The following is a 12,160-nucleotide window of genomic DNA, read 5'->3' as shown; positions in this document are numbered from 1 at the left end:
GTGACTGCAGCTTTTAGGATATTTCTGTTCTCCGTATTCTAATAAAGCTCCTTGTTCAGTGATAGAAGAAAGCAGCGTCTGTGGTTCTTTGCTACTGATGCAGTACACGGTGTCAGTAATTGACTCATTCCAAGCCAGCAAAAGAAAATGAAAAGTTCATCTCTCCCTGAAACTTACAGTTGGCTTCACTCAATGGCTTGCATGGAAGGAGCCCTTCCCCAGCTTTTACACTGCAGCCACATTAAACACAGAGCATGACCTGGGATGTGCCACTGCATTCACTTTTACCACAGGGAATGAAGCTAAACACACATCTGAATCATTGCTATCCCAAAGGGATGAGATGAGATAGCTATACCTTCCTTTTTAGGAAGTGGGAGGGTAAGCATTTTATTGTAAAAAGGACTGCAACTGAGGAATGGAGTGTTTCTAACAAAGGGCGCAGAGTCACAGCATGAGTGCTATACTGAAGCTGACAATGTCATTTCCAGATTGGACAGACATACCCCTGCTAGCCCTGATCATGCTAACACACAAAAAATGGCAGCATAGCTGTAGCAGTACAATTGGTGGGAGGTGGCATTCCACATGGCTTGCCCATATCCGGGGCAGTTAGACCTTCCCATTATTGATGCTGCTGCACCTACACCTCCATAGTTAGCTCTGACACAGCTAGCATCAGTATATCTGCCCCAGCTGGAAATTAAACCTCAGAATAAGGCTCCACTCAACACAACATGTTGTGGGCCTGTTATGAGGCACTTTATGGAGAATCAGAACACTGCCACTTGGAAATTGGTAAGAAAAAATAAATTAAGACATTACCTAGTAACTGGAGTTTTAAACAAGGAACTTTTTGAATAATCGTAATTGTGCCTGAGCTGCCCTGGAATGGCTGGTATATCTTGCCTTGTCATCTCAGTGAGTGAAAATGTGAGTCACTTTGCAGGAAAGGGATGTAAGTGTTGTGCAGGTAGAAAAGAAAACATTCCCATTCAGGAAAAGGAAAACACTATAAAATAAAGACTCTTAAAAATTGCACTAGGCAGAAACAGGGCAGATGTAACAAGGCAAAAATAAAATAAATGAGATTGGAATTTGTGAGAATTCCAATTAGCCAATTAGCCCGTCAAAAGATGGGATTTTCAGGTCTCTCCACCATGTTGGTCTTCTCTCCTGAGCCTCCGGTCTCTCGCTCCATCTCTCTCTCTCTCTCTCTCCCCTCATCCTCTCTCTCTCTCTCTCAGCTCTCCTCCATCTCCTGCCTCTTTCTCTTCTCCTGCCCGTCCTGCCTCTCACTTGGGGGACCGCGGAGCCCAAATGGCCGTTTGGGCGCTGCACTCCCTGTGCTGCATGGGGGGTGTGGAGCCCAAACGGTCGCTTGCGCCACTTGTTCCCACATGGCAGCCTGGCTGAGCAGTGCAGAAGTCAGCCGAGCGCCACGGCGGGAGGCAAAGGGGGGCGGGGCGGTGACATTCACTGGTAGGGAGCAGGGCCTGGAGCCGCTCTGGTGCTCGGCTGACTTCTGCGCCGTTCAGCCGGGCTGCCGCAGGGGAGCAAGCAGCACAAGCAGCAGTTTGGGCCCTGCACTCCCCATGCAGCATGGGCCGCCCACAGGGAACAGCTAGTATTTCAGGCAACAACGCCGCCCAGAGGGAACAGCCAGCATTTCAGCGTTACAGACTCTCAGACATTGGGCTACTATATATGGGTATGTCTACACTACCCTCCTAGTTCGAACTAGCGGGGTAATGTAGGCATACCGCACTTGCAAATGAAGCCCGGGATTTGAATTTCCCGGGCTTCATTTGCATAAACTGGGCGCCGCCATTTTTAAATCCCTGCTCGTTCGAACCCCGTGCCGCGCGGCTACACGCGGCACGAACTAGGTAGTTCGGACTAGGCTTCCTAGTCCGAACTACCATTACTCCTCATGGAATGAGGAGTAACGGTAGTTCAGACTAGGAAGCCTAGTCCGAACTACCTAGTTCGTGCCGCGTGTAGCCGCGCGGCACGGGGTTCGAACGAGCAGGGATTTAAAAATGGCGGCGCCCAGTTTATGCAAATGAAGCCCGGGAAATTCAAATCCCGGGCTTCATTTGCAAGTGCGGTATGCCTACATTACCCCGCTAGTTCGAACTAGCGGGGTAGTGTAGACATACCCTATATGACTAGCCAAATAGCCCGTCATAAGACGGGATTTTCAGTTCTCTCCTCCACGTCGGTCTTCTCTCCTGAGCCTCCGGTCTCTCTCTCTCTCTTTCTCCTCCTCCTGCCTCCCCCCCCTCAGGTCTCCTCCGCCTCTCTCTCTGTCTCCTCCTGCCTCTCTCTCTGTCTCTCTCTTTCTCTTCTCCTCCCCCTCCTGTCTCTCACTCTGGGGACCTCAGAGCCCAAACGGCTGTTTGGGCTCCGCACTCCCCGTGCTGCATGAGGAGCGCGGAGCCCAAACAGTCGCTTGCGCCACTTGGTCCCAGCGGCAGCCTGACTGAGCAGCGCAGAAGTCAGCCGAGCGCCACGGCGGGAGGCGAAGGGGGGCAAGGCGGTGACGTTCACAGCCAGGGGGCGGGGCATGGAGCCACTGTCACGCTGCACGTCACTGCCCCGCCCCCCTTCGCCTCTTGCCGGGGTGCTCGGCTGACTTCTGCCCCGTTCAGCCGGGCTGCCGCTGGGGAGCAAGCAGCCGTTTGGGCCCCGCACTCCCCATGCAGTACGGGCTGCCAAGAGGGAACAGCTAGCATTTCAGTGTTAGAGACTCACAGACATTGGTCTACTATATATATGATGACCAGAAAGCCACAACTCACAGATACCCAAAACGCTATACCCAACAGGCTTTGAAAAAGAATAGCTCTAGGCTTGTGTTAGGAAAATGAAAATGTTGGTAGACAGTCACTATTCCAATTAGGCAAACATTTTCCATCTCACTAGATCCCACCCCAACCCCCAAGTCAGCAGGTCAGAAAAAAGTTAACAAGGAAACTTTTCTTGTCCTGGCATCTGAACAAAAAATTCACTGACAATGTGAACTCTACATCCCAAGTTTTTGGGATGCAGTGTGATTTCAAGGATTTTACGTGGAGCTTCCTTTCAAGCAACACTGACAACGTCCCAGGTAAATCTTCATCCTAAGTGATCCTGTTTAAAATGTGAGTGCTGCTACTTCAAAGAGGTCTCAGATTTTCTGCTTCAGCCATCTATCTGTCTGCAGCCTGGCCCCCCCATCCAAGCTTAAAGCAGGCTCTCCAGTCCTGATAAAACTGGACAAGGATGAAACTGAATATTAACTGTTATCCCTGGTTCTGATTGGGGCTGATGACAGATTTAGCTGGGCCCTGTAAAACTTTGGGGTAGATGAGGGCTGTGACTCCAGGGGCTTCAAAAGGGGTGTGGCCTCAGATGGAGGGGGCAGGCCTACGGGCAGCCTGCACAGCATTGGGCTCTAGCAGAGATTTAAAAGGGCCTGGAGCCCTGGGCCCTTTTAAATTGCCAGGCCCTGAGGCAATTGCTACCCTGTTCCCCATCAGCAGCCTGGTTGAGACGGACCTTGGTACTCATTATAGATGAAGTAGGCAGCATCTCCAGGTGGGTCCCCCAAACTCAGCTGAATTGCCATGTGACCCTTAGAGCAATGAGCTCACATCCCAGCATTAGCGGAAGGAGATCATTCTGCTAAGAAGCGTCCTGAACTGATTACATGAGATTTGATAATCCAAATAAATCCACTGGACAAATCCCTTCTTAGGGCTACAAGGTGAGCAGCGCTAGATGAGTGAGGTAGCCAGAGGCTCGTCTGGAGCTATAGTTTGTTCTTAACGAATAATTTATTGTTAAATATGTGTAGAGCACAGGGGGATGGGAAAAGATGCAAGGCTGTGCATGCTGCTACTTTAAATCTCTAGGAGGAAGCAGGTGGGATGGGGCAGAAGAAAGCTTTCAGCAGTAGGCAGAGGGAAGGGGAAGCTTTAGGAATGATGCTGCTTTTCTTACTCTTTTAGTTGAGTTCCTTTGTTAGTGTTGGAAAAAAGTGTTTCTGTGAGTCTGTAACGTGCTTGCATGTCAGAGGGCAATACAGCAATCCGCCCCCTCCCCCCCAAGCCAGCCCCTCCTGCCATCATCCTATGACTATGCTAAAAGGGTTAGTGGCCATTAGTGGCAATCTGGGTTTTCCTAACTGATTACAGAGGGTGGCTTCAAGAGCACGTTACCCCAGCAGTGCAAGCTGAGAGTTGCACGCAAGCAGGGAACCAGCAAGGGGAATGGCAGGAGAGGGAGGAACAACAGGACTCTTCTACAGAGCATCTGAGCACACCGTGTGCCCCCCACCCTACCTCCACATTACCACGGCAAGGACTGCAACTGGGGGCAGCTCTGCCAGACAAGTCATAGGAAGCATCCTCCAGCTGAGCCAGCAGGAGCTATACAAAGCTCAAAGCTCTGCATGCAGAACTTACAAGGGGCCCACCCATTCCAGGTGCAATGTGCCAAGAGGCTAATATCTGCAGTCAGAGAGCATGGCAGCCCAGGTATATTCCTCAAGCCAAGCAAGGGCCTCAGCTGCCCCCACATTGCATTGCCCCTCAGGCACAGAGACACACTGCACTGCAGTTCCCCACCTGTGCTCTCTGCAGGACTATACACAACACCCATACAAGCAGGGCAGCAAAACCCACAGCCTACAATGCAACAGTATGGCCACAGCAGCCCCACCGTGCCCACACACAAAGGGAGCACACCCGGTGCGTTCTGGGGCAATATGCCGAGGAGACACGCTGCAGACAACATGTTGCACGCGTGCCTTCTCGCTCACACACACACATGCTCTCTGTGTGCCGAGACAGAAGCACAAACTCCTCCCGCACGTGGGGGACTTGCTCACAGTGTTACAGCAAGTAACTGAGCTGGCTCCTAAGCTGCGTTGGGCCCTGGGCTGCATGCCAAGGGCAGGCGAGGGTCAGCACAGCTGAAGCCAAGCAGAAACTGGCCCTTATTACTGCACATGGGACAGAAGGTGAGTAAGTGACCAAGGGAGAGACAATCTGAGCTCTACCTGCTGGGGATGGCATACGTGCAGTGCCAATGGGCACAAAAGGTTTGGTTAGTGAACAAAAAGGGGATGGGTATTGGACCAGAGGCCCCTCCTGTGGCTGGAGCTTTGGGGCTGGAGTCTCCACTAACGAAGTTCCCTGAAGATGGGACTTTTCTGGCCCCTTTGCTCCTGACTCAGACCTCTGAGCCGGTGCAACAGAAGGAGTCACATTAGACACCTAGTCCTGGAGTGAGAACCCTTTGGCTACACTTACCCCATGAGTCGGCCTCCGGCATTCTGCATCTTTGCCCGGTACACTGGCCGAGCTTTGACCCCGTTTCTTTGCCGCTGGCGTGTGGAATCCATCCTCTGCCTCTGCTTAGGGGTCTGAAGGAGGGTCCCATCTGGAGAGTCTGCAGCTGCTCTCAGATTACTGGGTTGGCCCCTGGCGCTCTGGGGAGCAAGTAGTTTGTGATCTGGAGGAATAGATGGATGTGCCCTCTTGTCCCCTCCTGTCGGGCTCCTCATCCAGGCTGGGTGATCCACAGGAGAGGCTGCTGGGAGATGCTCCGAAGCAGGAGGGCTGTGCGCCCGGAACAGGTTGTACACCTTGCCTGTGGGTCCCAAGTTACTGCCCTGGTTCCGCAGCCTTAGCCGAGTTGTGTCCCTGCTTCCAGCTTCAGTTTGGAACAAAGAACTCGGATCAGATCTTCCAGCAAAGTCTCTCTGAGAATCACCAAGTCCCAGGAAAAGAGCTAAAGCGAGAGGGAGAAAATTGCCCCAAGAACCCCTCATGGTGCTTGCCTGTGAGGGAAGGCCAGTCCCAAAGGGAGCAGAGCGTACTCAGCGTGTGGCTGCTGACAGCCCCATGAAGGGAAGTGTCCAACGGGAGTTTGTGGGAAGCAGACTAGGCAAAGTTCCTTGAACAAGTCTCCTGAAATAGCCTTCCAAGTCCTTCACTTCACCATCTCCTGCGATGGAGGGCACTTAATCAGTACCTGCTGTCTGCAGGAGCAGGAGAGCCCAGGGAGAAGGTAACACAGCAAGCCCCACAGTGTGGGCTGCACAGAGCAGCTGCAGCCGTCCCTCCTACCCCTGAAAGGAGAACTCCCAGTCCCTCCTCTCCCCTGGCTGTCAGAGCCTGCGCGCTCTGCAGACAGCTCCAAGCACCTTCTCGCCTGCCTCTGGCACTGGCAGAGTCTGGAGGGGATGGAGGGTTTTATTTTTGGAAACCTCCCCCTTTTGTGTCTTTTTGATGCTGACATCGCCCCTCTCCAGAGGACACAGCTCGGCCCCCTCCTTACCAGAGGAGACATTCCAGCAACACCCACTTTGGCAAAGGGAAACAAACTACAACAGAGAAACATTAACCCATGAGCAACCAGGCAGGCCCTTCCACTGCCTGCTCAGAGAGCTTGAGTTCAGCTGCCCAAACATGCCCGGCTGCTGAACAAGCCTGTGGCTCAGCTTCCCCAGCTCACAGCAAGTGTTAGAAATTCACATCCCAGTTGTAAGTGTACAGTGAAGCTGAGGCAGGCAGGGGTACATGGGGGAGCACAGCCCTAGAGAGAGAATATACCCCAGGTCAGAGCCCTTTGCCCCTGTGCTGCAGGGGCTGGGATCTTCTGAACAAACCCCTGCCCAATTAGCCTGCATAGCCCAGGATGGCAGACGGGCTGTTAGTCCCATTTCCTGGAGGGCAAATCTGAAGCCCAGAGAGGGGAGGTTTGTCTTGCTCAATGTCACACAGTGGACCAGCCTCTTAGCTAGCACCCCAAGTCCCAGCTCTGTGCCTCAGTGCATTCATCTATTCACATCTATGGCTCCAGGCCAGGAATGAACTAGCCAAAATTCTGTCTCCTTCAGCTATGGAACCAGCCCTTTTGCTGCCCAGAAACAAGGTCAGGGAAAGCCCCAGATAGACAAGATGGGCAAGAGCAGCACTAGCCTCCTCCTTTTCTGCCTCTGGTGTTTTAGATTAGGCAGTAATTGAAAAGACCATCTCGGGTGCCAGGAGATGGGACTAATCTTGTGGAAAAGCAGAACCACAAGTTCAGATCTCAGCTCTACCAACCAACTGCAACCTCACCATGTTGCCTCCCCCTTTCCTCCACTCACTGTGGCCATCTCTCAAATGAAATAAGGACTTTCCTCCTGGGAGGTCTGGAGCTGAACTCCCTTGCCTGGTGATCCCGTGGTGGAGGGGCCCTAGCAGCACACAATATTAGTGATGGTCTGACTTCTCTTCTCACTTGTGAGCAGAAGCTTGGTAAATGCATATTGGGACCTCATATCTCAGCGCACTAGGAGGGCAGGGAGGAGTGTGGTATGTGCTCATGAGAAGGGTGTTGGTTTGTACATGCAGCTGAGTGAGCGTTACTGGGGGTGTTTGCGTCAGAATATCTGGGTCAAACTTCACTGCAGCTTCAGGATGGTCAGTAGCTGAACAAATCCCAGCAGGCCACTTGAGCACTTGTATATTCATTTGGTTCCTACATGACTCACCAATAGGAAAAACTACCCCACTGGACTCCAGGACTAGCTCCTGCTGTCCCATGCCATAGTCTGACTCACCCTACTCTGAACATCCACAGTCTTCTGGCAGGTCTGCAACCTCTGCACAACTGACAGAATGAGGGCAGCTGCAACCAGACCCTTCTCCCTTCCATCACCAGCCTTATCAAAGCCAGGCCCTCTCCTTCTACCACAGCTCACCTCCCCTCACTGCCTACTCCCTGTCCTCTCTGCACCCCTTTCCCTCAGTGTCTCAGCAGGAGAGAGCTGCCTCTTGCCTCACCCAGCTCCATCTGTTTCCGCACTGCCTGGCAGCTGAGCAAGGAACCTCTCCCCCCTGCCCATCTCCCATGGTGCTTTCACACTCTAGGATGCTGAGGCAGTTCTCAGTACCACCAAATTACTCTCCTGGGCACCTCCTGATGGAAGCTGAGGTCCCAGCTGTCTTCTTCCTCACTTCTGCTGCTAGAGCTCTTCTCTCACTGGGGGGCACTTCTAGACTACATTTTGCTTTTGAAAGAAGATATGCAAATTTGGCAGGAATTTGCATATCTTCTCCTGATTGCTTTTTCGAAAAAACCTATAAACCTAAATTTTTGAGGAAGAAAGTTCCTTTGAAAAAAGGGGTTGGTTTTTTTTTTTTTTTTTTTTTGAAAGACCACATCTAGACTGCTTGCTTTTTTGAAAAAACTCTTTTGAAAAAAGCAATCGGAAGAAGATATGCAAATTCCTGCCAAATTCGCATATCTTCTTCAAAAGTAAAATGTAGTCTAGACATGCCCCCAGTGGCTGTCTCAAGCTGTGCACTAAGAGCCACCCCCAGAGAGGGCTTAGGTTAGCCCGTCCAAAGGTGTAGCAAACCCAGCAAGTGACATTTCTGCAGCTGAGCCTGGTCTCTGCAGAGTCACAGTTCAGCCCTGCCCAAGCACCCTAAAGGGCCCTGCTCCACCCTCCCCTAGCATGAGCCACAGAGACAGATCCTCTGCTCCTCTTCTCTCCCTAATGCAGCAAGGTGAAAAGAGCCCCTGGAACTGCACCAGGAGCAGAGGTGGATCTGGGGGGAATAGATGTGGGGACAGAATTGACGGGAGACTGGAAAAGGCAGAAGGACAAGCAGACGGGATGTCACTTTCATTGCTGTAAAGTGGTGATGTCCAACACGCTAGCCACATGTGGCAATTTGGCCAGTTGTGTATGGTTAGTTGGCTATAGCAGTAGCCACCATAGTAGCCTCACTTTAAAACACTGCCCTCCCCTGCTCTTTGCTCCCTCCGAGCTCCTCAGTCAGGCCAGAAGCTGCAGGGTCATCCTAGTTCTTGAACCTTCCACCTCCTCCTATGGAGGCAAAGTGGATTACTAGCTCCCTCAGGCCAGTCACTCCCATACACAGTCCATGAAAATCCTCCATCACCCACCTTCGCTGTCTCCCCAGCTCTACAGCTAATTCCAATGCCTGCTCTTTGTTTTCAGAACTCTCCTGACTCGCTCTAATTTACCTTGTTGCTCGCAAACCTCCCTCCTCTATTGCTTTCCTAGCCACCTGTTCTGCTGTCTGCTCCTACTACTTCCAGTTCTTAGTCTCCCTCCTGCTCCTTCCCTGATGCTCTCTATGGTGTGGGCAGGGGAAAACAACTTACTTACTTGTGCTGCTCTCTGTGTCTTGTGTTTTCTCTCTACCCACCTAGCCCCTACCTACAGCCTTTGAGTCACATCCGCTCTCAAAGCTCATCTTAAAGCTAGGCCAGTGTAAACTGGAGTGCTCTGTGCAGCATATTATATTGTCACCCAGCTACAATAGTGGTAATGAGCTGGCAATGGAAACACGTGGGCTAAACTGGGGTCCATACGAGCTACTTTTCTTTGGGGCCCAAATTGCCAGGGAGAGAAACTAGTGAGGTGCTACTGCAGCTGAAGTTACAGCATTCACCTATGTCTGTCCAAGTCTGTGAGGAGCAAAGGGAGCTGGCTGGACTGGCATTTTACCCAAATGGAGGTTGCAAGTTTATCTGAGAAGCCGTTTGTTGAGAAAATCCAAGGGGTGCTTTGTGATTTCCCAATGCGTAAACAACTCCTCCCTCTCTGTAGCTGAGGCTGAGTCTCTGCCCAGGAAGCAATTTGTGCTAGCATGTATATAGCTATTGGATCCAAAGAGCATAGCTTTTTCTAAGGTAGAAGTCCTCTCCATCGTCACTTAATTTATTTTCTTATGCAGCAGTGGAAAAAATGCTTGATGTCTAACCCTGACACTAAAGAAATATCAGTGCCATAAACAAGGCTTGGAAAACAAGGAGCCAAAGCCTAAGGCTTTACTGAAACCTAGATTCTGCTGAAATGACTGTAGACATTCTTCTAGCTCCTGCCATGTCAGGGCATGAGCACAAGGGGTGCTGCCGCCACTGCTACCTTTTAGATCACATATAAAATTTGCTCTTTACCCAACTGATTAAACTTCTCTGGGCACCAGCAGCAGCCCAGAGCCTAGGAAACCAAAAGCCATCCATGAGCCAGGGAGAGTGAGGGGGTGAGAGGATCCGTTTCCTTTCTGACAAGGTAAAGTAGAGAGAAGTGTAAAGCAACCACAGCAATGAATGATCCCATGCCTCCAACACCTCATGCAAGCTGCTCCACTTTTACCATCGCCTCAGGGTCCCATGGAGCCAGGCCCAGGGAGCTTGCATAGTTTTACTCCCTGTATACAATAACCCCTCAGCACTTAGAATCAAGCTCTTTTCATTGTGAAACATGCAAACACTCGCATGTTACTGCAGGGATACTGTGGAGCCAGGTGCCCCCATTCATAGATGCTGGAACTAGGGGTGCAGGGGTGCTGCAGCTTGAAGAGGTTTCCATTATACACTGGGTTTCCAGTCTTATACAATAGCTGTCAGCACCCCACTATAAAATTGTTCCAGCACCCTGAACCCCATTATAGATTTAGAGTTGCTCACAAGTATGTGACAGAAAGCTTTTATGCAGTCCTTCTTTGTTACTGCAGGGTTGCTTGTGTACACCTCAGGCTAGCAGTGGGGGTGCTTGGGAGAATGAGGCTGGGCCCCCTGGCTTCTTCTTGTTGTTTTCCTCTGGCAAGCATTTTCTGTCTACGTACCTCCTGCACAGTTGCTAGCCAAACACTGGAAGCCTTATAGGTGTGGATTGTTTCAGTCCATGCTGCGGGCTAACATTCATTGCAGAGCTCAGTGTGCTGCCCTCTCTAGGCACTGGCACTTCTCTGGCTTCAGTGACTCATTTCGTACTCATCCTGTCAGAAATGCGGAAGAGTAGAGTCCGTGGGGAATTGCAACAGGAGTTGGATTTCAGTACACTGCTTAGCAGGGCTCAGACGACAAACATGAACTAGCTCAGTTCTCAGGAACTCCCCAGACAGCAGCGCTTGGACAGTTCAGGGCAATGAGCCTACAAGATCAAACCCTTGCCAAAGAGAGATTAGCAGTGAAGCGATGATGAGAAAGCAACCCAACAACCTGGAATTTGACAGAATCTCTGGCGACTGGGCCATCTGGCCGTTTGCTGCTGGGACCACAGGGCTTTTCTAGGACGTTAAACTGAATTCACTAAAGATGTGAACTGTATGTGTTAGATAAAACATATTGAACCCCTGTGCAGATGCTCTCATATAGAACAACATTGGTTCATTTTAACTTAATTCACTTTTGCACTTTCAATTCATACTTTCTGTTACCTGACAACTTCTCATGTAGACAATCACTTAGGAGGTAGTGCTTGGCATCAGCTCAGCTTGGCTGCAGAGATCAGTAACTTCTAGACCCAGAGAGGTAATGTCTAAACTCTAGAGAAAGCACAAGTTCAGAGGCTGACCTAGGTGGCCACCAACACACAAGGTTTCCAATTCCCAGCTGCCATGCTGCCAAAAGGCAGAGGACGAGACTAACAATGGAGACACCACTGAGTGCGCTCTTCAGAGCAGCATAGGAGATCGATGGAGCAGAGTGTAGCTGCTCTGGTGTTGCAATCTTCCTCTTCTCCCAGGAAAGCGTGTTGCTCAAGGAATAGAGTTAAGCATGTTGCTAGAACTGAGTCAAGTGGGTGCGTCATGAAGTTAGGAAACTCAACACAAAAAGAACACAGACACTGCATTTGCCTCCCAGCTGAGAACAGCAAGGTCCACTCCTGAACTTCAATTTTCCCTAGATAGATTAGCATGAAGAATCAATTCGCTATTAACCCTCCGGCCTGATGGGAGGGAGGCCCTTCAGGGCAGAGATGGTGGAGGTCAGTGGTCTCTTTCTCTCTGGACTCAGCTACACAGAGTTTTTATATTTCAGTGCCACTGAATTCTTGCCCTATGTGACTGCATCACCCCTGTAATTTGACACGAAAGTGATATAGCACCTAGGATTCACACTCCCAAGGGCATTTGGCCCCCAGATGTGGCTCCTGGCACAATGTTCCTTACATTAATTAACTCCTTTTCTTTCTCCACAGAAAGGTTCAGAACTCACATGTGCTTATTCCTCCACTGCTGAGCACTCCCGTAATACGGTGCAGATGGGATGCATTCCACAGATTCGGAAGCCGGCTGCTGAGAGGAAAAAGGGACTGTTCCATTATGTACAGGGCCAGACAAAGCCTATGGGGATC

General features: G+C 50.9%; 1 protein-coding gene across 2 annotated transcripts in view; it reads right to left on the bottom strand.

The window, feature by feature from the left end:
* Positions 1–6,293, bottom strand: part of LTBP2 (latent transforming growth factor beta binding protein 2) — a 129,908-nt gene extending 123,615 nt beyond the window's left edge. For both annotated transcript variants that reach the window (XM_075926872.1, XM_075926873.1), the window contains exon 1: positions 5,301–6,293. In XM_075926872.1, the coding sequence (XP_075782987.1) occupies positions 5,301–5,821 (521 nt within the window). In that variant the 5' untranslated portion in view covers positions 5,822–6,293. The remainder of the gene's footprint in view (positions 1–5,300) is intronic.
* Between the last annotated feature and the right edge of the window lie 5,867 nt (positions 6,294–12,160).

The sequence above is a fragment of the Pelodiscus sinensis genome, chromosome 4, assembly GCF_049634645.1.
Source record: "Pelodiscus sinensis isolate JC-2024 chromosome 4, ASM4963464v1, whole genome shotgun sequence".
Lineage (NCBI taxonomy): Eukaryota > Metazoa > Chordata > Testudines > Trionychidae > Pelodiscus > Pelodiscus sinensis.
This window is presented reverse-complemented; position numbering and strand designations above follow the sequence as displayed.